Raw genomic sequence first — 24818 nt, 5'->3', positions numbered from 1 at the left:
CCCTCCCTCCCTCCCTCCCTCCCTCTTTATTTTTGAGATAGGGTCTCCCTGTAGCCTCAGCTGGCCTGGAACTCACTATGTAGACCAGGCTGGCCTCAAACTCACAGAGATATGCCTATTTCTGCCTCCAGAGTGCTGGGATTAAAGGCGTGCACCACTACGCCCAGCTGTTTATGTCTTATTTCTGAGAATGTGTGCTAAAGCCCAAGTTGACATTTCTGTGAGATTAATGTGCCTTTGCTGTATTTGCTTTTTTGCCAGGATTGAAAACTGGGATGATAGCATAGCCATAGAATACTTTTCTTTTTGAGCCCCATGGTATTGACTTTGTCCCTCTGTTCCATTTATATGTGTGTCTCTACTAATAGGTTGTGAGCTCCCAGAAAATCATGTCTGAAATTTCCTTTGTGTACTCCATGGTGCCTAAGCCAGTGCTCTATGTAGTAAGTGCTCCTTTCATACTTGTAGCATTTCATTGATGCTGAGAGAACTTTTAGATAGTAGAGGTCAATACTGTTCTGTTCCTTGTAAGGAAACAGGTGCAGTGACTCTTAGACTGTGTTCTAGACTTAGTTCTGCTGGTTGGTTTGTCCTTTGCCCAGCTGTTATCAGTTTTTTTCTATGAAGGGGAAGCTTTTAAAAGGAAAAAGTGGTTAGAAAAAGGAAACATTACTCTCACATACTGATACCTGCAGCTTACTGCTCACCAATCTGATATTTTCCAACCTGATATTTTATTTTCTTACTTAATGTATGCATGTATGTATTTATTGATGTTCTTATATATGTATTTATTTATTTGGGACAGAGTCTCACTATATGGTCCTCACTGGCCTAGAGCTCACTGTGTAGATGAGGCTGGCTATCAAACTTTTGGTGATCTTCCTGCCTCTGCTTCTTGAGTACTAGGATTATAGGTGTGAGCCACCATGCTCGGCTATTTTATTTATTTTGAGATAGGGTGTCCTGTATCCTAGGCTGGCTTTGAACTTGCTGTATAGCTGAAGTTGACCTTGAACTTATGATCCTCCTTGCCTCACCCTCTATCTACAGTGCTGGTATTATAAATGTGTACCACCACATCTGGTTTATGTGGTACTGGGGACTAAACCCAGTGCTTCATGCATGCTAGGCAAGCCCTCTACCAACTAAGCCCCAGGATATTTTATTTTCAAGTTTGAGAGCACAGGCTTAATTTCTGAGACCCAAAGAAAAATTTCTACGAGTTCTACACTTTTTTTTTTTTAAATTAAAAATTACTTATTTTAGCTAGGCATGGTGATGTATACCTTTAATCCCAGCACTCTGAAGGCAGAGACAGGCAGATCTCTGAGTTTGAGGCCAGCCTGGTCTACATAGTGAGTTGTAGGCCAGCTGGGGCTACTGGGAGATCCTGTCTCACAAAGACAAAAACCTAAACAAAACAAAACAACCCCCTTATTTTTATTTTATGTGTATGGATGTTTTGCCTGCATGTATGTAAGTGTATCATGCGCATACCTGATACCTGTGGAGGCTAGAAGAGGGAGTTGGATCTCACAGTTGTTAGTTGCTATGTGGGTGCTGGGAACTAAACCCAGATCCTCTGGAAGAACAGCAAGTGATCTTAGCTACTGAGCATCTCTCCAGCCCTAGTTCTGTACTTCTTCTAGTCTACTATCCCAGAAACTGTCTGGAGAAGGCTTTGTGTTGTCAGTTTCTAGTCTGTTTACAGGCAGATTGGGTGGTAAATTCCAGTTGAAGCCCTTGGTGGTATTTTCTCTTGCTCCAAAGAATTAATTTCTTAGGAAATTTGGTAGCTTGAATTAGAATTGTTTTTCCCTCTTCTATTCCCTTTTGCTTATTAGAAAGTATTGATTCTGAAATAGAGAGTGTGAGTTTATTAGATTTGGAGTGAACATTGATTAGCTGTAACCCAATTATAAATCCTCAGAGGGGGATGTTTATAAACATGGGCTTTTTACATCTAGGAACTTGTAGTTCCTGATGTCCTGCTAATCAACTGGTTGAAGCTGAGCACATGCAGGATCTATATCCACTAAGCTTAGAATTGAATTGCTTTTGATTTATTTTAATAGGATCCTCTTGATTTCCAATTTATTGTCCCTGGATAAGGACATCTTTCTTCTGACAACCTGTTTAAACCACACAGAAGTGTTTTGAGCAGGAGCTATATTTCATGCTTTAGCATGTAAATTGTCTTTTTAAAAGAGTTTTCTTTTTTGGTTATTTTTTCCTTTGGTTTTTCTCTAGACCATGTTATAATTTAAAAGCTTAGTGAAATAATAGAGACAGGCCTTAACTAACTTAGGTCCAACCCAGGACTTTTTTTTTTTCTTCTTTCTGTACTAGTAAACTCACAGCCTTGTGTATTCCATGCTAGGTAAATGCACTGCCTCAGTCTTTTTTTTTTTTTTTAAAAGGGTTTTGTAGCCCTGGTTAGCCTGAAAGTTGCTATGTTTTTGTTGTTGTTTGTTTTTGTTTTGAGAAAGGGTCTCAGGTAGCCCAGCTGGCCTTGAACTTTCTATTTGCTGAAAATAATCTTGAATTCATGATCTTCCTACCTGCATTTCCGGAGTGGTGGAATTACAGGTGTGTGTCACCATGCCAGGGCTTTGGTTTTGTTTTGTTGAGACAGTCTTACTCTGTAGCCTAGACCTGCATTGAACTTCCTCTGTAGTCCAAGTTGACTTTGAACACTTGCCATTGTCCTGCCTCAGCCTCTTGAGAGGTGGGATTACAGATGTGAGCCATCATTCTTGGTCAGAGTTTAATTTTTTTTCATTGCATTTATTTATTTATTTTTTGTGTTGGTATGCCTACGACATGCTATACAGGTCTGAGAACAACCTGGGAATAGGTTCACATCTTCTACCATGTGGGTCCCTGGTATGGAACTCAGGTCATCAGGCTGGGCAACAAGCCCCTTTACCTGATGGGAGCCATATCACTAGCCCATCTGGCCAGAATTGATTTGTTTTGTTTTGTTTTGAGACAGAGACTCCCTGTAGCCTCAATAGGCCTGGAACTCACTATGTAGATCAGTCTGGCCTCAATCTCAAAGAGATCCATCTGCCTTTGCCTCCCAAGTGCTGGGATTAATGGTGTGCACCATCATGCCCAGCCAGAGTTTGAGGCAGGGTCTCTCTTTGTAGTTTAGGCTAGCCTGGAACTTTTTGTAGCGCTGAGGATGAAATGGATCTCTTGATCTTCTGCCTCCACCTCCTGAGTGCTGGAATCACAGATGTGCACCACCATGTCTGATTAGATCTATGATTTTTGAGAAGTTTTCTCTTTATTCAGTCAACAAATCTGCTGAACAGTTACTATGAACCAAGTATTTACAGTAGACATCTAAGATGTAGTCCCTGTGCTAATGGTGTTTGCTACCTGTTTGGGGACATTTTCTGGGCCTGATACATGCTCTGATGTGGGAATCTCCCTTTTTGACTGTGATATTAGAGCAAGATGATATCTGAGCTAGAATCTTTGGTTCTGTTGAGTGCATCTGTTATATACAAAAGAATTTGTTTTGTTTGTTGAGGCAGGGTGTCATTTATAATATTGGCTGGCCTAGAACTTACTGTGTAGACAGTGCTGGCCTTGAACTCACAGAGATCTGCCTGCCTCTGCCTCCAGAGTGCTGGGATTAAAGGCATGTGTCACCACTCCCAGCTTAAACAAAATTTTGGCATTGATTTGAAAGATAGTATGTATTTTCAAAAGTCATTTTACAAAATTAGTTTTCTTGTTTTGGATTGATCTAGAAATAAAGTCAGGCTTCTCCCTAACCCCTCCCCTACCTGTCATTGAATGGACTTAGATTTCTTTTTAAAATGTTCTATTTATTTATTCTCAGTGTGGTGACATACACCACCATGTGGGTGCTAGGAACTGAACCTGGTCCTCTGCAAGAGCAGCCAGTGCTCTTAACTGCTGAGCTCTCTCTTCATCCCCATAGACTTATATTTATACAGAGAGTTCAGGGTTTATGAGAGAAGGAACTTTGTTAATAATGGAATGAATCTGGGAGGTAAGGAAATGAGTGTAAATCTATAGTGGAGACCTGTGGGATTTCAAGTCTCACTTGAAAAAAAACCTGAGAATTTCTTGAAGCAAGATGGGAAAATTTAGTCATGAGTCTAGGACTGCTTTTATATAGAATTGAAAAATAAATTTGTTTCACCTGCAAGTGTGTTATGAGTGTGTGTGTGTGTGTGTATGTATATATACATATATATATATTTAAGTTTAAAAGAATATTATATTGAGTTATTTTGAAGTCAGATTTCATTTTTGGCCTCTTAACTGCTGTTTTCTGCCTGTAAGTCTCTTTCCAGACAAATTTCTGAAGATAGGCAAGTGCAGTGTGATTTATGAGGCAGTGAAGGCTAAGTACTTTGCAGTGATGAGGACCTACTTACTTTTGGGAAATCGATGGAACACATCAGTCAGTAGCACACTTCCTGCCTTAATGGTCCTAAGCTCGATCAATATTTGAAATTAAACCTCACCATCAGTCTGTGGGCAATGTGTGCTTTGCAGCCTTCCTTTTTTCAACCTCAAATACATGGCCAGACCTATTATAGATGGAGCTAGTTACACTTTCCTGTTTGCTTTTGGATCAGCTTTAAGCTTTGTCCACTGGTGCATTTTAAGGATATAAAATGTGCCGTGCTGTAGACTCAGTAATGATTTAAGTCTTGACATTACCTGGTCTGAAGAAGGGGTATTGGATTAATGTGCTGGATCTGTAGCATAACTATTTATCATTTGTTTTTCCTAAAAAATTTCCCACTGATGGTTCAGTAGATTCCCTAGCATCCTAGAGAGCATTCTGGCACTAGCTGTGCCTCCTTCCCTTCCTTCCTCCCTTCCTTTCTTATGGGTCTCACATAGCTCAGGTTGACCTTGAACTCTATGAAACTGAGGATGACCTTGAACTCCTGATCCTCTTGCTTCCAGTACCCCCGAGATCACAAGCATTTGTCACTAACACTGTTTCTTTTTTTTGTTGTTTTGGTTTTAAAAAGGCATTTTAGATTCACAGCAAAATTAAGAGGAAGGTAGAGAGAGCCCATATATTCTGGCACTCTATATATCCACAATCTGTCCTATTAACAGTATCCCCAATTAGAGCAATATTTGTAATGGTTAATGAACCTATATTGACTTATACATCATTACCACCATGTTTACATTAGGATGCATTCGTGGTACTGGTTGTTCTATGGGTTTGAACAAAGGTATCTTGATAAATTTCTGCCACTATAGTATTATACATATTACTTTCACTGCCCTAAAATGTGGTTCTCTCCCCCACCACAGATTCTCTAATCATGGCTCAAGTAGAGAAACGGGGAGGCTTGCTCCGGAAATCTTCAGCCTCCAAAAAACCACTGAAGGAAAAAGTAGTGCTGATGTATGATGAGATTTTCATGGTAAGGCCTGGAATCCTGTCAGACTACACAGCTTGACTCTTCAGCTTTCTTTAAAATTAAAAAAAAATTATGTATTTATTATTTTTATTTTATGTGTATGAGTGTATTGCCTGCATAGGTGCTGGGACTTGAACCCAGGTCCTCTGCAAGAACAGCCAGTGCTTTTAATTGCTGAGCCATCTCTCTAGCAGCCCCTTCTTTAAAATATTGTTTTGTTTTTTTTTTTGTTTTTTTTCTGTCATTTTGAGACAGGGTCTCCCTGTAGCCCCAGTTGGCCTGGAACTCTATGTAGATCAGCTGGCCTTGAACTCACTATGTAGATCAGGCTGGCCTTGAACTCACAGAGATCTGGCAGCCTCTGCCTCCCAAGGGCTGGGATCAAAGGCATGTGCCACCAAGCCCAGTTCCTTTAAAAATTTTAAAAAAGTTATATTTGTAGGCCGGGCATGGTGGTGTACGCCTTTAATCCCAGCACTCGGGAGGCAGAGACAGGCGGATCCCTGTGAGTTCAAGGCCAGCCTGGTCTACATAGTGAGTTCCAGGACAGCTGGGACTACAGGGAGACCCTGTCTCAAAAAGACCAAAAAAAAAAAAACCATTGTATTTGTGTATTTATGTGTATGTGTGTTTTCATGAGGATGTGTGTGTGCCGTGGCATGTGTGTGGAGATCAGAAGACAACTTTCAGGAGTCAGTTCTCCTCTTCCACCATGTGGTCCAGGGATTGAACTCGTCATCAGGCTTGGTGGCAAGTGCCTTTATATACTGAACCATCTTGCCAGCGCCTAAGCTGACCTGGAACTTACTGTGTAGATTGGGCTGTTCACAAACTTAGTGTGATAGCGTGATCATCCTGCCACAGTTCCTTGAGTGGTGGGATCATAGACATGCACTGCTACACCCAACCTTGACTCTTTACTTTCTTAGTCCAAATAGCTTTTTAAAAAATATTGTTTTATTTATTTTTGTTTCATATGTATGAATGTTTTGCCTGCGTGCATGTAAGTGTACCATGTGTGTGCATTGCCTGTTGAGGTCTGAATAGGGTGTCAGATCCCCTGGAACTGGAGTTAAGGATGGTTGTTAGCCACCAAGTGGGTGCTGGGATCTGAACCCAGGTCCTCTGTATGAGCAGCAGGTGCAAATAACTTTAGTCAGAAATAACCTCATTGGGTCTAGGGAGATGGCTTGGTGGATAAAGTGCTTGCTGTGCAGCTGTGAGGACTAGAGTTTGAATCCCCAGCACCCACATAAAAATCTGGGTGGGCATGTCAGCCTACTTGTAATCCCAATGCTTGAGAGGCAAAGATGGAATCCCTGGGGCAAGCTATCAGCTAGATTAGCCAAATCAGTGATCTCTGGGTTCATTTAAAGACTCTGCCTCAGTAAATAAAGTGGAGCGTGTTTGAGGAAGACACCTGACATCACCTTGCCTTCATAAGCATATGTATACAAATGCATACATGTATATGTACCAGGACATGCTTACATGTGAATATGCTTACACATTATATCTGCAAAAAAAAAAAAAAAAAGATAGAAATAACCCTGGTACCACCTTCTCAGGGTTATTAAGTCTAGCACTCAAGAGGCTGAGTCAAGGGGATCATCACAGATTTGAGGACAGACTTGACAATATAAGATCATTAAAAAAAATACCAATCCATAGTAATTAATCCATGATCATAACTCTCTACCATAAGAGCTCATCATTGATCCTTGGAGCTCTCCTCTTACCAACACACTTGATTCTTTTTTTTTTTTTTTTTTTGGTTTTTTTGAGACAGGATCCCTGTGTAGCCCTAGCTGGCCTGGAACTCACTATGTAGACCAGGCTGGCCTTGACCTCACAGAGATCCGCCTGCCTCTGCCTCCCAAGTGCTGGGATCAAATGCACATGCCACCATGCCCTACTTTTTTTAAATTTTTTTTTTTTCTTTCATGAGACAGGATCTCATGTAGATTAGACTGGACTTGAATTTGTTATGTAGCCAAGGGAGACCTTGAACTCCTGATCTTCTTGCTTCTACCTTCCAAATAATGAGATCTTTTTAAAAAAATATTTTACTCTTTTATTTATTTATTTATTTATTTATGTCTTTTTGAGACAGGGTCTCCCTGTAGCCCCAGCTGTCCTGTAACTTGCTATGTAGACCAAGCTGGCCTCGAACTCACAGAGATCCGACTGCTTCTGCCTCCCGAGTACTGGGCTCAAAGGCGTGCACCACCACGCCTGGCTTATTTATTCTTTTTATCTGATGTATATGTGTGTATTACCTGCATGTATGTAAGTGCACTCATGTTGTGCAATGCTGGCAGAGGATAGAGAGGCCATCAGTTCCCCTGGAACTGGAGTTATGGACAGTTAGCTGCCATGTCAATGCTGGGTTTGCAACCCAGGTCCTCTGCAAGAATAGCCAGTGTTCTTAACTATTGAGCCATCTCTCCAGTCCCCAAATACTTGTTGGGGTTTGTTGTCATGATCTAGGTAAACAATTGAAGCTAGGAAGGAAGGTTAGAGTAATTTCTTTTTGAAATACTTTTAAGAAAGACTTAATTTTCATTTATTTATTTATTGCTTATTTATTTTTGTGTGTCTGTGCACATATATGCACATGTACCATTGAGTGAGTGTGGCGATTAGAGGACAACTTTGTAGCGTCTTTTATCTTTCCACCTTTCCATGGGTTATAGGGATTGAATTTAGGTCACCAGGCTTTTTCAGCAAGCACCTTTCCTGGGTGATATTGGCCAGACACTCCTCCCCACCCTTGTCACTGTGTAACTCTGGCTGACCTAGAAATAATTAATTTCCTGTCTTCTTCCTTTCATTCACTCATTCATTCATTTATTTGTTTGTTTGTTTGTTTGTTTGGTTTTTCTGAGACAGGGTCTCCCTGTAGCCCCAGCTGGCCTCGAATTCACAGAGATCTACCTGCCTCTGCCTTCTAAGTTCTGGGATTAAAGGCATGTGCTACCACACCTGACTTAATGATTTCTTACTACTTTTATTTATGTGTATCTGTGTAAGTGAATTCCATGTGTCTGTTCCATGTGTCTGTAGGTTTCTCCAGAGGCCAGAAAAGGGAGTCAGATTCCTTGAAGCTGAAGTCATAGGTGGTTGTGACCTGCCTGATGTGGTGCTAGGAAGAATCTGGTCCTCTGGCAGAACAATAAGCACTCTTAACTGCTGAACCAGCTCTCTAGCTCCCTGGCTCACTTTTCTTTTGATTTAATTTTTTTTTTTTTTTTTTTTTTTTTGGTCTTTTTGAGACAGGGTCTTCCTGTAGCCTCAGCTGTCCTGGAACTCACTATGTAGACCAGGCTGGCCTTGATCTCACAGAGATCCACCTGCCTCTGCCTCCTGAGTGCTGGGATTAAAGGCATGTGCCACCATGCCTGGCTCTTTTTATTGGTCTTTTTGAGACAGGGTCTCCCTGTAGCCCCAGCTGTCCTGGAACTCACTATGTAGACCAGGCTGGCCTTGATCTCACAGAGATCTGCCTCCCTCTGCCTCAGAGTGCTGGGATTAAAGGCGTGCGTCACCACGCCCGGCTTTTTTGATTTAATTTTAAGACCATTTTTTTGAATTAATATTTTTATTTATTTTTATTTTATGTATATGAGTATTATCCCTGCATGTAGGTAAGTACACCTGTGTCGTGCAATGCCAGTGGAGGACAGAAGAGGCTGTTGGATCCCCTGGAACTGGAGTTACAGACAGTTGTCAGCTGGTATGTGGGTGCTGGGATTCAAACCCGAGTCTTCTGAAAGAACAGTCAATGTTCTTAACCGCTGAGCCATCTCTCCAACCCCTAATTTTAAGACCATTTTTAAAGCTAGGCGTACAATAAGTTTCAGACCACCAGAGCTATAGGGAGACCAAAATACTGAAAAAAAAAAAAGACCATTTTAAAAATCAAGATCTGAATTCTATAATATATTTCAGGTATTGTATTTTTTTGAATTTGTTTTTATTTTATGTGTATGAGTATTTTGCCTGCATACATTTAAGAGCACTATGAGCATGCAGTGCCCACAGAGGCCAGAAGAGGACATTGGATCTCCTGGAACTGGAGTTACAGATGGTTGTTACCTGCTATGTGGGTGCTGTGAACCAAACTTGGGTCCTCTGCAAGAGTAGCTAGTGCTTTTAACTGTTGAGCCATCTGTCTAGTCCCCTAATTTCAGATATTTTAAAAACATGCATCAGATAACACCTTTAGTTCCAGCACTTGGGAGCAGAGGCAGGCAGATCTCTATGAGTTCGAGGCCAGCCTGGTCTACATAGTGAATTCCAAGGCAGCTGGGCCTACAGGGAACACTGTCTCAGAAACAAAAACAAAAACCCCCAGAAAAGATGCATTATTATATTCCATCTTAAGTTGTGGTGGACAGAATAATTGTTTAATTAGACTCTCTTCTTCTCTAGTCACATGCAATAACTGAGGAATTATTAGCAATTGGATTGGAGATTTCAGTGTTCAAAACTGTTGATTGACCATGGTCCAGTGTTGTGTTATAAGGTATACCCTATGAAGGAAGTTTAGAGTCAGCAAGTTCCCAGCAGGAGTACTTCCCTTCTGCAATTGTGGACATGCATGGACATGTAAATTAGAATAATACTTATAAAAGAGCATATGTTTAGTTTCTATTACATGCCTGGCACTATTCCAGATGAATTATTAAATATATTAGTTCTAATCCTTACCAAAAAATCTTTAGTGGTGCTAATAATACCCTCATGTTTTTAAAACTATCATTAAAAAAAGTTTTTTTCTTATTTTAAAGATTTATTTTATTTTTATGTATGCTCATCACATGCATGCAGGAGCCAGCAGAGGCCAGAATAGGGTGTCAGATCTCTTGGAATTGGAGTTAATAGGTGGTTGTTGGTGCTGATAATGCTCTCATTAAAAAAAAAAAAAAAAAAAAAAACATTTAAAAGAAAAGGTTTTTGTCTTATTTTTAAGATTTATTTACTTTGTTGGTTTGTGTTTTTGAGACAGGGTCTCCCTATAGCCCCAGTTTACCTAGAATTTACTATGTAGACCAGGCTGGTCTACTTCTGCCTCCCAAGTGTAGGGATTAAAGGCAAGCGCCACTATGCCTGGTAAGATTTATTTATACAAAAAAAACTTTTTATAAAAACTATTAATAGTCAAAGATGAAAAAACATTTTCAAAGTTAAATTTGAAAGATAAATAGCTTCCATATATATATATGTTTTTGCCTGTATGAGTTTATGTACATCATATGCATGCAGGAACCAGTGGAAGCTAAAGAGGGTGTCAGATCTCTTGGAACTGGAGTTAACAGGTCGTTGTGAGTCACCTGATGTGGGTGCTGGGAACTGAACCTGGGTCATCTGCAAGGGCAATAAGCACTCTTAATTGCTGAGCCATCTCTCTAGTCCTCCAAATATATATATATGTATATATATATATATACATATATATATATATATCTGACACATATATTTCTATGGATTACACTATACATATATATATATTTTAACACTGATTTTTTTATTTGGTCTTTTTTTTTTTTTGAGACAGTGTTTCTCTTTAGCCCCACCTGGCCTGGAACTCACTATGTCTGCCTTTGCCTTCCAGTGCTGGGATTAAAGGCGTGTACTACGTCACTGGTTCTGTGTGTGTATATGTGTGTGTAGGTTAATTCAGGTCATCAGGCTTGGTGGCAAGGGCCTTTATTTGTAAAGTCATCTCGCCAGTTCTAACACCCTTACCTGGAACTTGTGACAGTCCTCCAGCCTCAACATCCTGAGTGCTGCAATTACAGTCTTGTGCTAAAATGTCTGGCTTAACTGAATTTGACATGTAGAAAATTAATACACAGTTGTCCTGGTTAGTATAAATGGCTACACAGAAAATAAAAACAAGTAGGTAGTTGGATCCTATCAGGACATTTTTTTTTTTTGGTCTTTTTGAGACAGGGTTTCCCTGTAGCCCCAGCTGGCATGGCACTTACTATGTAGACCAGTGGGCTGGCCTTGACCTCACTAAGATCCACCTGCCTCTGCATCCCAAGTGCTGGGATTAAAGGTGTACACCACCAAGTGCCGGAGCCAGCCAGCCAAGATGAACAACACCTGAAAGGGGGAGTGAGGATGAAAGAAAAACAAGAGACAGAGAAGGATACTTGGGAGGACTGTCAGTAGAGACTGCAGCCTGGGTTTATTTTAGCTCAGCCTTCTTATACAGTAGAACATCAGATAGCCACAGTTTGCTTAGCTGAATTAGCGTCAGCACCTCTTTTTTCCCATCTCTATCTGAGGGTCAAGGAATGGTCAAATACTTGTTGTGAATACAACCATTTAACAGTCTTCCCTAAATTATCAACACATTCTTCCTGACTTGGCAGAACAATTCTGTACTTGTGTGCAAAACACAGAAACTCTTGAGTCAAGGTGAAAGATCATAAAGTAAACAAGCAAGACTGCCACAGCTCAGTGTACATAACAGCTGTGCTTATACTAATAGCTCCCAACAACCAAGCCTGATGATTAGGACTATTTTTAATTAATTAATAATTAATGATTGTTGCTGGGTGTGGTGGTGCACACTTTTAATCCCAGCACTCGGAAGGCAGAGGCAGGCAGATCTCTGTGAGTTCAAGGCCAGCCTGGTCTACATAGTGAGTTCCAGGACAGCTGGGGCTACAGGGAGACCCTGTCTCAAAAAGACAAAAAAAAAAAAAAATAATAATCTTTATTTTATTTATTTATTTTTTTGACAGGGACTCCCTAGTCCCAGCTGTCCTGGAACTCACTATGTGGACCAGGCTGGCCTTGATCCACCTGCCTCTGCCTCCTGAATGCTGGGATTAAAGGCATGTACTTCCATATTGGGGTTTTATTTTTATTTATTTATTTACTTATTTATTTATTTTTAAATTATTTTTATTTTACATGTATGAGTGTTATGCCTACATGCATTTAAGTGCGCCCATGTTGTGCAATGCCTGTGGAGGCCAGAGGAGAGCGTCAGATTCCCTGGAACTGGAGTTACAGATAGTTGTTAGCCTCCATGTAGGTGCTAGGATTTGAACCGATGTCTTCTTCAAGAGCAGTCAGTGCTCTTAACCACTGAGCCATCTCTCCAGCCCCCTCTTTTTTATTTTTGAGGCAGGGTCTTATATATTCCAGACTGGCCTTGAACTTGCTATGTAACTGGGAGTGCAGGAGGGAGGGAGTGAGTGAGGGAGTGTGTGTGTGTGTGTGTGTGTGTGTGTGTGTGTGTGTTTTTGAGGGGGGGCGGAGAGAAATATTTGAAGGAAACATTTTGAGACATTATTTGACTTTTGGTGCAGGGAATATACATCTGTACACAATACCTTCCATTGGGAAAGAAAATTCTAAAACAACTATTAGTAGTCTAAAATGAGAAAACATTTTCAGAGTTAAGTTTGAAAGATAAAGTTGATAGTACTTTTTTTTTTTTTTTTTTTAGCCACTTGATTTTGGCTTCTGAGACCAGATACAGCCCAGCTGGCCTGGAACTCACTATGTAGACCAGGCTGGCCTCGAGCTCAGAGAGCTCCACCTGTCTCTGCCTCCCGAGTGCTGGGATTAAAGGTGTGTGCCACCACGCCCGCTGACAGTACTTTAAAAAAAATTTAAAAAAAATTTTATTTGTTATTTTTATTTTATGTGTATGTGTGTGTATTGCCTGCATGTAGGTAAGTTGCACCCGTGTTGTGCAATGTCCACGGAGGTCAGAAGAGGCTGTCGGAACCCCTGGGACTAGAGCTACAGACAGTGTTAGCTGCCATGTGGGTACTGGGAATTGAACCTCTGCAAGTGTAATCAGCGATCTTAACTGCTGAACCATCTCTCTAACTCCTGACAATACTTTTTAAGATTTATTTTTATTTATGTTTATGTATGTGTGCCTATGTGAGTTTATATGCATGCACCATGTGCATGCTGGTGCCTCAGGAGACCAGAGGGTGTTATATCCCCTGGAACTGGATTTATAGCTGGTTGTGAGCTACCTGATGTGGGTGTTGGAAACTCAGTCTGGGTCCTCTGGAAGAGCAGTAAGTACTTTTAATCACTGAACTATCTCTCCAACCCCTAGTGTTTTTTGTTTTTCTTTTTCCTTTCACCCCCCTCACTGTGTAGCCCTGGCTAGCCTGGAATTCACTATGTGGACCAGGCTGACCTTGAAACCACAGAGGTCAGTCTGCCTCTACCTTTACCTTGGAGTGCTGGGGTTAAAGGTGTGTGCCACCATGCCTGGCTGACCCCTTTTTTAATGCTTTTGGAGTTTCTAGGAAAGTTGAACATACTTTTCTTCTGATTTCAGAAGGAGGACCCCAGTAAGTGCAGTCCTCGGTTTTGGGAGGAGCTCTTCCTTATGAAGGTAAGAGTGGGTGGCATATGTGGGATTTTCTGGTGACTTTGTCCTGTTGTATGTTCTAGGTGCTTCACTAATAATGTTCTCAGGCCCATATTGTTTCTTTGACAGGTGAATTTAGACTATCTAGAAGGCAAACTGGAATCTCTTGATGGCGAGGAGTTATTGAAGATCAAGGACAATATTAATTGCTTGTTTCAACACTGCATCCAGGCTCTGGGAGAGGAGCATCCAATTCGAGTTGTCAATGCATTACAGGTATAAGCTGGGAGACTAGGGAAGCCTTGTTTAACAGGAGAAAGGAACTGTAGCCCATCTGTTAGAAACTGAGGTACCTAGAATTGCCTTTAGGTGTGAGGTTTGCTTCTGCTTTCTTTTTTCTTTATAATTTCTTTAACTAATAAAGAAATCTAAATAATGTTTGTTAAGCCATTTTCCTGTTTTTTATTTAGGATTTGTGTGTGTGTGTGTGTGTGTGTGTGTGTGTGTGTGTGTGTGTGTATCTAGTGTATGTGTTTGGTTTTTATTTTTGGTCTTTTTGAGACAGGGTCTCCCTGTAGCCCCAGCTGGCCTGGAACTTGCTATATGGTCCAGGCTGACCTCAAAAGTCACAGAGATCAGCCTGCTTCTGTCTTGGTACTGGGATTAAAGGCGTACCCTACCATTGCCGACTGGCATGATCTGTATGTGTTTGTGAAGGTGGAGGTGGAGGTGGAGGTCAGAGGTTGACACTGAATGTCTTCCTCAATTACTTTCTACCTTTTTTTTTTGGTCTTTTTGAGACAGGGTCTCCCTGTAGCCCCAGCTGTCCTGGATTCACTATGGAGACCAGGCTGGCCTTGAACTCACAGAGATCACCTGCCTCTGCCTCCTGAGTGCAGGGATTAAAGGCATGTACCACCATGCCCAGCTCTACCTTATTTTTTAGTTAATTTTATTTATTATGTGTCTGTGTTTGATACATGTGTGTATGTGTGTGTGTACATGCATGTGATGTGTGTGTATGTGTGTGTGTGTACACATGCCATGACACTCTTGTGGAGGTCACAGGACAACTTTGTGGAATCAGTTCTCAGTTTCCATCTTTATGTGGGTTCCAGGGATCAAACTGAAGTCGCTAGGTTTGCACAGCAAGTACCCATACACTGAATCATCTTGCTGACCTCACCTTATTATTATTTTTTTAAAGATATATATTGTTTATTTATATTTCATGTGTATGAGTGTTTTGCCAGAAGAGGGTGTCAGATATCCTGGAACTGGAGTTAAGAATGGGTGTTAACCACCATGTAGGTGTTGGGAATTGAACCCTTGTCTTCTAGAAGAGCAGCCAGTGCTCTTAACCTCTGATCCATCTCTCCAACCCTAGTTCTTGTTCTTGTGGTGCTCGTGAACCCTTAGAAGTAGCTGAGGTTGGTCTTGAACCCCTAGTCCTTATGCCTGCACCTCCCAAGTGCTAGGATTGAATATCATCTTCAAGTATTTTCCTGTGGTACAGTTTTTAAGAGAATGACCACACAGCAACAAAGAGCAAAGGAAAACAGACACTCCAAAATAATAATGATAGTAGTTTCATTTGTTAGTCTTTTTTTTCCTATTTATTTTTTATTTATTTTTATGTGTATGAGTGTTTTGACTGAATGTGTATAAATGTACCATGTGCAAGTAGTGCATGCAATGCTTGTGGAGGCCAGAAGAGGGCATTGGATACCCTGGAACTGGAGTTATTCATGGAGTTACTGATGGTTGTTAGCTGCCATGTGGGTGCTGGGAACTGAACTGGGGTCCTCTGGAAGAGCAGCCAGTGCTCTTAATGACTGAACCATCTCCCAGGCTCCTCTTCTCTCTTTTTTTTTTTGGTCTTTTTGAAACCGGGTCTCCCTGTAGCCCCAGCTGACCTGGAGCACCCTATGTAGACCAGGCTGGCCTTGAACTCACAGAGATCCACCTGTCTCTGCCTCTCGAGTGCTGAGATTAAAGCCTCTCTCTTTTTTTTTTAAATTTAAATTTAAATTTTTTGTGTATCCTGTGCTTCCATGTGCCTGTATGCACATGTGTAGAGGCCAGAAGAGGAAGTTGAATATCCTCCTTTATTGTTGTCTGCCTTATTAACTGGAGACAGGGTCTCTGAACCTGGAACTTGCTATTTTTTTGGCTAGCCTGGTGCCTAACAAAGCCTAGCAATCCTCTTTTTTTTTTTTTTTTGTCTTTTTGAAGCAGGGTTTCCCTATAGCCCCAGCCTGTCCTGGAACTCACTATGTAGACCAGGCTGGCCTTGAACTCACAGAGATCTGCCTGCCTCTGCCTCCCAAGTGCTGGGACTATAGGCATGCGCCACCATGCCCAGCACAATCCTCTTTTTTGATTGAGACAGAGTCTCATGTAACCCAGGCTGGTTTCAGACTTGCTGTGTAGCTAAGAATGACCTTTAGCTTCTCTTTTTCTCACTCTCTCAAACTATTTTATTTTATTTTATGTGTATGGGTCTAATGCCTGCATATATATAAGTGCACCCATGTCATGCAGTGCCCATGGAGGTCAGGAGAGGGTGTTGAATTCCCTGGAACTAGAGTTGTGGATGGTTGTTAGCCATCATGTGGGTGCTGGGAACCTAACCTAGGTCTTCTATAAGAGTATCCAGTGTTCTTAACTGCTGATCCATGTCTCCAGCCCCTCTTTTTTGTTTGTTTTGTTTTATTTTTTTTGAGACAGGGTTTCCCTGAAGCCCCAGCTGGCCTAGACTTCACTATGTAGACCAGGTTGGCCTTGAACTCAGAGATCCACCTGCCTCTGCCTCCCAAGTGCTGGGATTAAAGGCATGTGCCACTGGCTATCTCCAACCCTTTGTAAACTTTTTTGTTAGTGTTTATTTTTTTTGTGTGTGTGTGCCTGCACATAACATTTATGACTTAAATAAAATTGGGTGCCTTTGGAGGTCAGAGGACAACTTGTGGGATTTGGTTCTCTCCTTTTAAAAAAATTTTTTTTTAATTATTTTTATTTTATGTGTATGAGTGATATGCCTGCATGTAAGTACATGTACCCATGTTGTGCAATGCCCATGGAGGACAGAAGAGGCTGTCAGATCCCCTGGAGCTGGACTCACGGACAGTTAGCTGCTATGTGGGTGCTAGGATTCGAACCCGGGTCTTCCGCAAGAACAGTCAGTGTTCTTAACCTCTGAGCCATCTCTCCAGCTCCCTGGTTCTCTCCTTCTATGGGTTCTGGGGATCAAACTCAGGTCATCAGACTTGGTAGCAAGTATCTTTGCCCACTGAGCTGTCTCACTGGCCCTGATCTTGAACTTTTGATCCTCTACCTCCATCTCCTGAGATGGGATTATAGGAATGCTACTGTTCCTCTCTTAATTTCTGAATTTTGCCCATATTAACACCCAAGCTGTTTTGGAGCTCAGAGTAACAGACAAATTGAAGGTCAGCTTTTCAAAAGGGCATTCTAGTTCTGAAGTCGTAGTTGCTTTTGAGATTTCCTCTCTAGAAAGAATTATTTTTTTCATCTCTGCAGACCTTGTGTGCACTTATTCGAGGAGTCCACCAAAAGAATAAATCTACCTCTGGATTTGACATTATCAACATGCTGATGGGCTTTGACAAAGCAGAGTTGTGCATGAAGGTGAGGCGTAAGATACAGATATGGTTATGAACAGCTGCTCTTGGCAGTTGTTCATGAATGCCACCTGCAGACAGATGTACTAGAAGCTTTAGGCTCAGATACTTAGAAATGATTGAATTGAGCCTTGCATTTGAATATTTCCTTTATGATTAAGGAAAACTTTAAATTCAAATTTAAATTGATGCATTCTTTATCCCTTTTATCAGGGTAAAAACTGAAAAGCTTATTTTACTATTTATATCATATGATTGTGCATTTATATGAACATTTATGAATTAAATGTAAAAAGCTAGTATATAAGAGTAATTATTTTTGTGGTGCTGGGAATCAAACTGGTGTTTTGCATGGTAAGTGCTCTATTGCTTACTTGTTTGCTTTTTTTTTGAGACAGGGTCTCCCTGTAGCCCCAGTTGTCCTGGCACTCACTGTAGATCAGGCTGACCTCAGTCTCACAGAGATCTTCCTGCTCCTGCCTCCCTACTGCTTCCATGCCCAGCATTTTGGTTTTTTGAGACAGCTGAGACTGGCTTCAGACTCACCATATAGATAAGGATGATATTGAACTCCTTTTTAAAAATTTTTTAAAAATTTATTTTCATTTTATGTGTATGAATGTTTTGCCTGCATGTATATAAGTGCATATAAGCGTATCATGTGTGTGCAATGCACATGGAGGCCTAGAAAAGTGTGTCAGATGCCCAGAAACTAGAGTTATAGATCATTGTTAACTTAATTATGTGTGCTAGGAACAAAACCCAGGTCGTTTGCAAAGCAGCTGCTCTTAACTGTTGATCTATCTTTCCAGCCTCCCAGTCCTTCCTGTTTTAAAGAAAACATTAATATAAAGAGAAACAATCAGAGACTAACTCCAAAAACAATGAGACAAACCAATTCCTGAAAAAGAATGATTATGTTTACTGAAAGGTTGAAGAAGATTAAAAATGCAGCTTAGCTTAAGAAGTTGTGAGTTAGCCAGGCATGGTGGCACATGTCTTTAATCTCAGTACTTGGGAGAGGGGCAGGTGGGTCTTTCTCAGATCAAGGCCAGCCTGGTCTACATAGTGAGTTCCAGGCCAGCTGGGAGTACAGGGAGACCCCTTCTGAAAAAAAAAATATATATTCAGGCATCTTTCTTTTTCTTATATATTTGAAGAGGCAATTCTACAAAGTATCCAATTTTCTACACAGGATAAATTCTTTGCTTCAGCCAACTGTGAATAGAAGGGCAACTAAAATAACACTATCTCTTCATACAAAGAGCATTGGAGTATGCTCTTTTGTTAACTTCTGTGTCTTCATCAATTTTAATTAAAAAAAAACCCTAGTATCATTATGTAGTCCTGGCTGGCCTGGAATACCTCTATATAGGTAAGGCCTCAAACTCACAGAGATCTGCCTGCCCTTGCCCCCTGAGTGCTGAGATTAAAGGTGTGCATCACTATGTCTAGCTCTTCATTAACTTTTGTAGTTTCTGCTCCATCACTCATATCATATTTAAACGTTGGTCATGAGCATGTAATTTGCCTTGAAGCTCTCAGTTCTTTCTCTTCTTCACAGATTCATTCATTTGGGTCAGCTTGATTATCCAGGGCATCTCTATGGTAGTAGTAGTTTGTTGTGATCTGTCTACCCTATTTCAACCTCTGCTGTCTCCTGCCTTTTGTGAGAATAAGATGTTAAACTCTCTTTTTTTAAAAAATTTTATGTGTATGCATGTATTGCCTGCATGTAGGTAAGTGAACCTGTGTCATGCAATGCCCACAGAGGTCAGAAGAAGCTGTTGGATCCCCTGGGACTGGAGTTATGGACAGTTGTTAGCTGCCATGTGGGTTCTGGGATTTGAACCTCAGTCTTCTGCAAGAACAACCAGTGTTTTTAACCACTGAGCCATCTCTCCAGCCCCAAGATGTTAAACTCTTGATCTTCTAGCTTTTCATCTCCCGGTTATTGGGCTTATAGGCATCTACCATCAGGCCACCTCAGAAGTTTTTCTTTTTGAGATGGGTCTGGGTATATTGCCTAGGCTGATTTTGAACTTACGAGTTCAAATGATCTTTCTGCTTCAGCCTCCTGAGAAGCTAGGACTAAAGGTGCATGCCACCATTCTTGGCTTGTATATTAGTTACTTTTATGTTGCTGTGATAGAAACACTGACCAAAGCAATTGATAGAAGGAGGAATTTATTTGGACTTACAGGTCCAAAAGGGCCAAGAGTCCATCATGGCATGGAGGCATGTCAGCAGAGGTGGCTGGAGGAGGAGCAGAAGCTAGGCTCTACATCTTCAAGCAGGCACAGGAAGCAAGAGAACAACTGGAGATCCGGCAAGACTTAAGAACTCTCTAAGCCCACCCCCAGTGACGTGCTTCCTCCAGGATAGCCACACCTTCTAAGACCTTCCAAAACAGCGCCACCATCTGAGGACAAAATGTCCAAATACTTGGAGCCTATGGGGGACATTTTCTTTCAATCTACCACAGCTTGAAATTACACTGAGTTGTATCTCCAGCCCCAGTTGATAGTTCTTTTTTAAGGATTTACTTATTTATTTATTTATTTATTTATGTGTGTGTGTGTGTGTGTGTGTGTGTGCCCACCAGAGTGTGTCAAAGTGGAGGTCATATGTGGAGGTCAGAGGACAACTTTCAGGAGTTGGTTCTCCCTATCATGTGGACCCTAAGGGATTGAACTGATGTTGTCAGGTTTGCACCAAAAAATTCCTTTGCCTGCCCTCAAATTTTTAGATTTGGGACTGGCTGGGAGTGCTGGCCCACATATTTAATTCCAGCGCACAAGAGGCAGAAGTAAGTGGATCTCTGTGAGGTCAGAGCCAGCCTGGTCTGTTTAGTGAGTTCCAGGCTACAGGGATACCCTGTCTTAAAAGAAATAGAGTTAGGGGCTGGAGAGATGGTATAATGGTTAGGAGTGCTTGCTGCTTTTACAGAGGGCCTGAGTTTGGTTCCTAGCACTCACTTGACAGCTGACAGCCACCTGTAACTCCAGTTCCAGGGAATCCAATGCCCTCTTCTGACCTCCATGCACATTGCACACATATGGTGCAGAAAAATTCATAGTAGCCCCAGCTGGCCTGGAATTTGCTTTGTAGACCAGGCTGGCCTTGAACTCACAAAGATCTGCCTGCTTCAGCCTCCCAAGTGCTGGGATTAAAGGCTTGTGCCACCATGCCCTGCTTAATTTTTTTTCTAAGCATTTTATTTATTATTTTAATTTTATGTGTATGTGTGTATTGTCTGCATGTAGGTAAGTGCACCCATGTCATGCAATGCCTGTGGAGGACAGAAGAGGCTGTTGGATTCCCTGGTACTAGAGTTATGGACAGTTGTTAACTGCCATGTGGGTCCTGGGATTTGAACCTGGGTCTTCTGCAAGAACAGCCAGTGTTCTTAACTGCTGAGCCATCTCTCCAGCCCCTAAATTAAATTTTCAAAGATTTTATTTTTATTATTTTTAATGTGATGAGTGTGTGTGTGTGTGTGTGTGTGTGTGTGTGTGTGTGTGTGTGTGTACATAACTGTAGGTATCCATGGAGGTCAGAAAAGTCAGATCCTCCTGGAGCTTGAGTTACAGGCAGTTGTGAGCTATTTGACATGGGTACTGAGAACTGAACTCTCAGGTCCTCTGGAAAAGCAGTAAGTGCTGTAACTGCTGAGCCATCTCTACAGCCCCCGTCCTCAAAATTTTACATCTACTATTTAAAATTTTTATTTTTATTTATTTTTATTTTATGTGAGTGTTATGCCTGCATAACAACCTGTGCACCTGTGTTGTGCAGTGCCTATGGAGAACAAAAGAGGGCATTGGATCCCCTGGAACTGGAGTTGTGGACAGTTGTTAGCTGCCGTGTGGGTGCTGGGATTCAAACCTAGGTATTCTGTAAGAGCAGCCAGTACACTTAACCGTTAAGCCATCTCTCCAGCCCCTTTTCCGTCTTTCTTTCTTTTTATTCTTTAAAAAAAAGATTTATTTTTATGTGTATAAATGTTTTGTTTGCATGTATGCATGTATACCACCTGAATACCTAATGCCTGTGGAGGCCAGAAAGGGCATCAGATCTCCCAGAACTTGAGTTATAGACAGTATACTGCTGTGTAGCTGCTGGGATCCAAACCCAGATTGTCTGCAGGAATAGCAAGTGCTCTTAAAGGCTATTTCTACAATTCCCTTTTTTATGTGTATAAATGTTTTGTTTGCATGTATGCATGTATACCACCTGAATACCTAATGCCTGTGGAGGCCAGAAAGGGCATCAGATCTCCCAGAACTTGAGTTATAGACAGTATACTGCTGTGTAGCTGCTGGGATCCAAACCCAGATTGTCTGCAGGAATAGCAAGTGCTCTTAAAGGCTATTTCTACAATTCCCTGCTCCTCTTTTGTGTGTGTGTGTGTGTGTGTGTGTGTGTGTGTGTGTGTGTGTGTGTGTGCGTTCCATCTTGTACTTAGACTATTCTTTGTACTTAGACATATTTTTATTTTTTTTTTTTTTTTTTTTTGAGACAGGATTTCCTTGTAGCCCCAGCTGGCCTAGAACTTGCTATGTAGACCATGCTGGCCTTGATCTCATAGAGATCTATCTACCTGTCTCTGCCTCCAGAGTGCTAGGATTAAAGGTGTGTGCCACTGCCTGGCTAAGGTACTATCTTTTTATAACACCTTCATGATTCATGTACCATATAGTTAATCCTTTTAAGAGCAAGTATCACCACTATTAATTTTAAAACCCATTTTCATTACCTCTAAAAGAAAACTCATGTTGGGATTACAGGCTTATGTCACCATGATTGGACCTTTCCTCATCTTTTATCTCTAGATCATTACTATAGAGACTATCCCTCAGGACATAGTCTCATACTTGTCTTTCCCCCCCCTACTGTCCAGTCTCTTATTTCTCAACTAATCAAACAATTTCAGTTGTCTTTATTCTTTTAATCTTTCATTCCTTTTCCTTTCTTTTTTAAAAAATATTTTATTATTTTATGTGTATGAGTGTATTGTCTGCATGTATGTGAGTGCACCTGTGTCATGTAATGCCATGGAGGTCAGAAGATGGCTTCAGATTCCCCTGGAACTGGAGTTAAGGACGGTTTGTAGCCGCCATGTGGGTGCTGGGATTCGAACCTGGATCCTCCGCAAGAGCAGTCAGTACTCTTAACCACTGAGCCATCTCTCCAGCCCCTCATTCCTTTTTCTTTTTCCTTTGGATACAGGATCTCACTGTATAACCTAGGCTGACCTTAAATTCACAGTAATCCTCCTCCTTCACTCTCCTAAGTCCTAGGATTACAAGCATGCACCACCATGCCTGGGTCATTCATGCTTCTGACAAATATTTGTTGGGTTCCTTTGTGCCAGGTAGTGTGATAGACAGAGGGAAGTAAGACATGACTCAAAGAAATTGATGGAGTGGTCTTCATTGGTTCCTCTTTCTCAAGACTTACTGTCTTTAAGTTTATCACCCATAATGCCAGCATAATGATGGATTTTTCACCCCCCTCCCTTTTTTTTTTTTTTTTTTTTGCTCTTATTGAAACAGGGTTTTCCTGTAGCCCCAGATGGCCTGGAACTCACTATGTAGATCAGGCTGTCCTTGAACTCACAGAGATTCACCTGTCTCTGTCTCCTGAGTGCTGGGATTAAAGGTGTGTGCCACCACCATGCCCGCCTTTTTTTTTTTTTTTTTTTTTTTGTCACAGCCACATTGAAGCCTGGTCCACATTGAAGTCCAGACCCTTATCAATTTAAGGTGTTTGGACACATCCCCATGGATTCCCAGGTCAACCCTGCCCAGCCCTTTATCAAATAAAGGTGTGTGGGCACATCTGCATAAATGCCCAGCCCAGTTTAGGACAGCCCTTATCAATCATTGGTGTGCGGGTACATCTACATGGATGTCCAGCCCAGCTCACCCCAGTCAAGCATCAATAACTGATGTGTGCACTCATCTACATGAATGTCCAGCCAATTCCAGTCCAGCCCAGCATCAATTACAAGAGTGTGGGCAGATCTTTATGAATGCGGAGCCCAGACCAGTCCAGTCCACCCTAACCTCTTATCAATTACATGTGTTTTGTATGACTCATCTCCGTGGATGTCCAAACCAGCCCATCTTGGCCCTGCTCAGTGTAGGTGAAAGGAGCATCTCCCTCCTTTGTTTGTGCTTCAATTTCAGCCTCCAGGTCTGAATGGGTGTAGAAAATGCAGGTGCCTTCTGCTGCCTGACGTGCAGCTTCATCTGCCATCCGATTGCCTCGAGCAATCGGCCCCTGGTCTCGTTGATGCCCAGGGCAGTGAATTATGCTGACCTGTTTTGGCAAGTACAAGGCTGGTAAAGCCACTATCACTTCTTTGTTTTTGATGTCCTTACCAGCCGAGAACTATCGCTTCTTTGTTTTTGATGTCCTTACCAGCCGAGGTGAGGAGTCCCTGCCTCTGGTAAATTTCTCCATGTATCTGAGCAGTGGCAAATGCATAGCGGCTGTCGGTGTAAATGTTGACCTTTTTGCCCTTTGTTAATTTTAGGGCCTGAGTTAGGGCTTTTAATTCAGCTCACTGGGCTGATGTTCCGGCTGGCAGGGCTTGGGCCTAGATTATTCTTTCCCCATTAACTACCGCCGTTTCCGCCTTACGCTCACCGTCTCGTAGAAAGCTGCTCCCATCCATATACCAAGTGGCATCTGCATCTGTTAGGGGCTGGTCAGTGAGGTCTTCCCTGGCCCCATGTGTCTCTGCAAGTATTTGCTGGCAGTCATGGGGAATCTCAGTGCCTTTCTCGGTGGCTGGTAGCAGCGTGGCGGGGTTTAGGGTGGCAGGGCTACCAAACTTGATCTTTTCTGGATTTAATAGTAATGCCTGATAATGGGTCACCCTGGCATTTGACAACCATCTGTCAGGAGGCTGTCTAATGATGGACTCCACTGCATGTGGTGTTATAACAGTCAGGGGCTGACCCATAGTGAGTTTATCTGAATCTTTTACCAGGGATGCTATTGCCGCCATGATTCTCAAGCATGGGGGCCAGCCTGCGGCCACATTGTCCAGTCTCTTTGAGAGATAAGCCACTGGCCTTTTCCAGGGTCCCAGAGTCTGAGTAAGGACTCCTTTTGCCATCCCATTATTTTCATCTATATATAGGATGAAAGGTTTTGTCAGATCTGGCAATCCTAACGCTGGAGCCGTCAGCAGTGCTCTTTTATCTTGTCAAAAGCTTTCTGGTGTTCTTCAGTCCAGACAAAAGGGGTCCCACTCTTTGTTAAAGGATATAGAGGAGCTGCTATTTCAGCAAAACCCGGTATCCATAGTCTACAAAATCCTGCGCTTCCCAAGAACTCTCTGAGTCCTCTGGCTGA

The 24818-nt window shown here is 41.8% G+C and overlaps 1 protein-coding gene across 4 annotated transcripts in view; it reads left to right on the top strand.

The window, feature by feature from the left end:
- Positions 1-24818, top strand: part of Armh3 (armadillo like helical domain containing 3) — a 253901-nt gene that overhangs the window by 11889 nt on the left and 217194 nt on the right. For 2 of the 4 annotated variants that reach the window (XM_008845618.3, XM_008845617.3), the window contains exons 2-5: positions 5329-5441; positions 13771-13827; positions 13933-14079; positions 17347-17454. In XM_008845618.3, the coding sequence (XP_008843840.1) occupies positions 5340-5441; positions 13771-13827; positions 13933-14079; positions 17347-17454 (414 nt within the window). In that variant the 5' untranslated portion in view covers positions 5329-5339. The remainder of the gene's footprint in view (positions 1-5328; positions 5442-13770; positions 13828-13932; positions 14080-17346; positions 17455-24818) is intronic. The other 2 variants (XM_029569626.1, XM_008845621.3) reach the window with 1 other exon arrangement.

The sequence above is a fragment of the Nannospalax galili genome, unplaced genomic scaffold (genome assembly GCF_000622305.1).
Source record: "Nannospalax galili isolate Female #2095 unplaced genomic scaffold, S.galili_v1.0 scaffold161, whole genome shotgun sequence".
Taxonomy (NCBI): domain Eukaryota; kingdom Metazoa; phylum Chordata; class Mammalia; order Rodentia; family Spalacidae; genus Nannospalax; species Nannospalax galili.
Note: the sequence above shows the minus strand (reverse complement) of the source record. Positions and strands in the feature narration are given on the sequence as shown.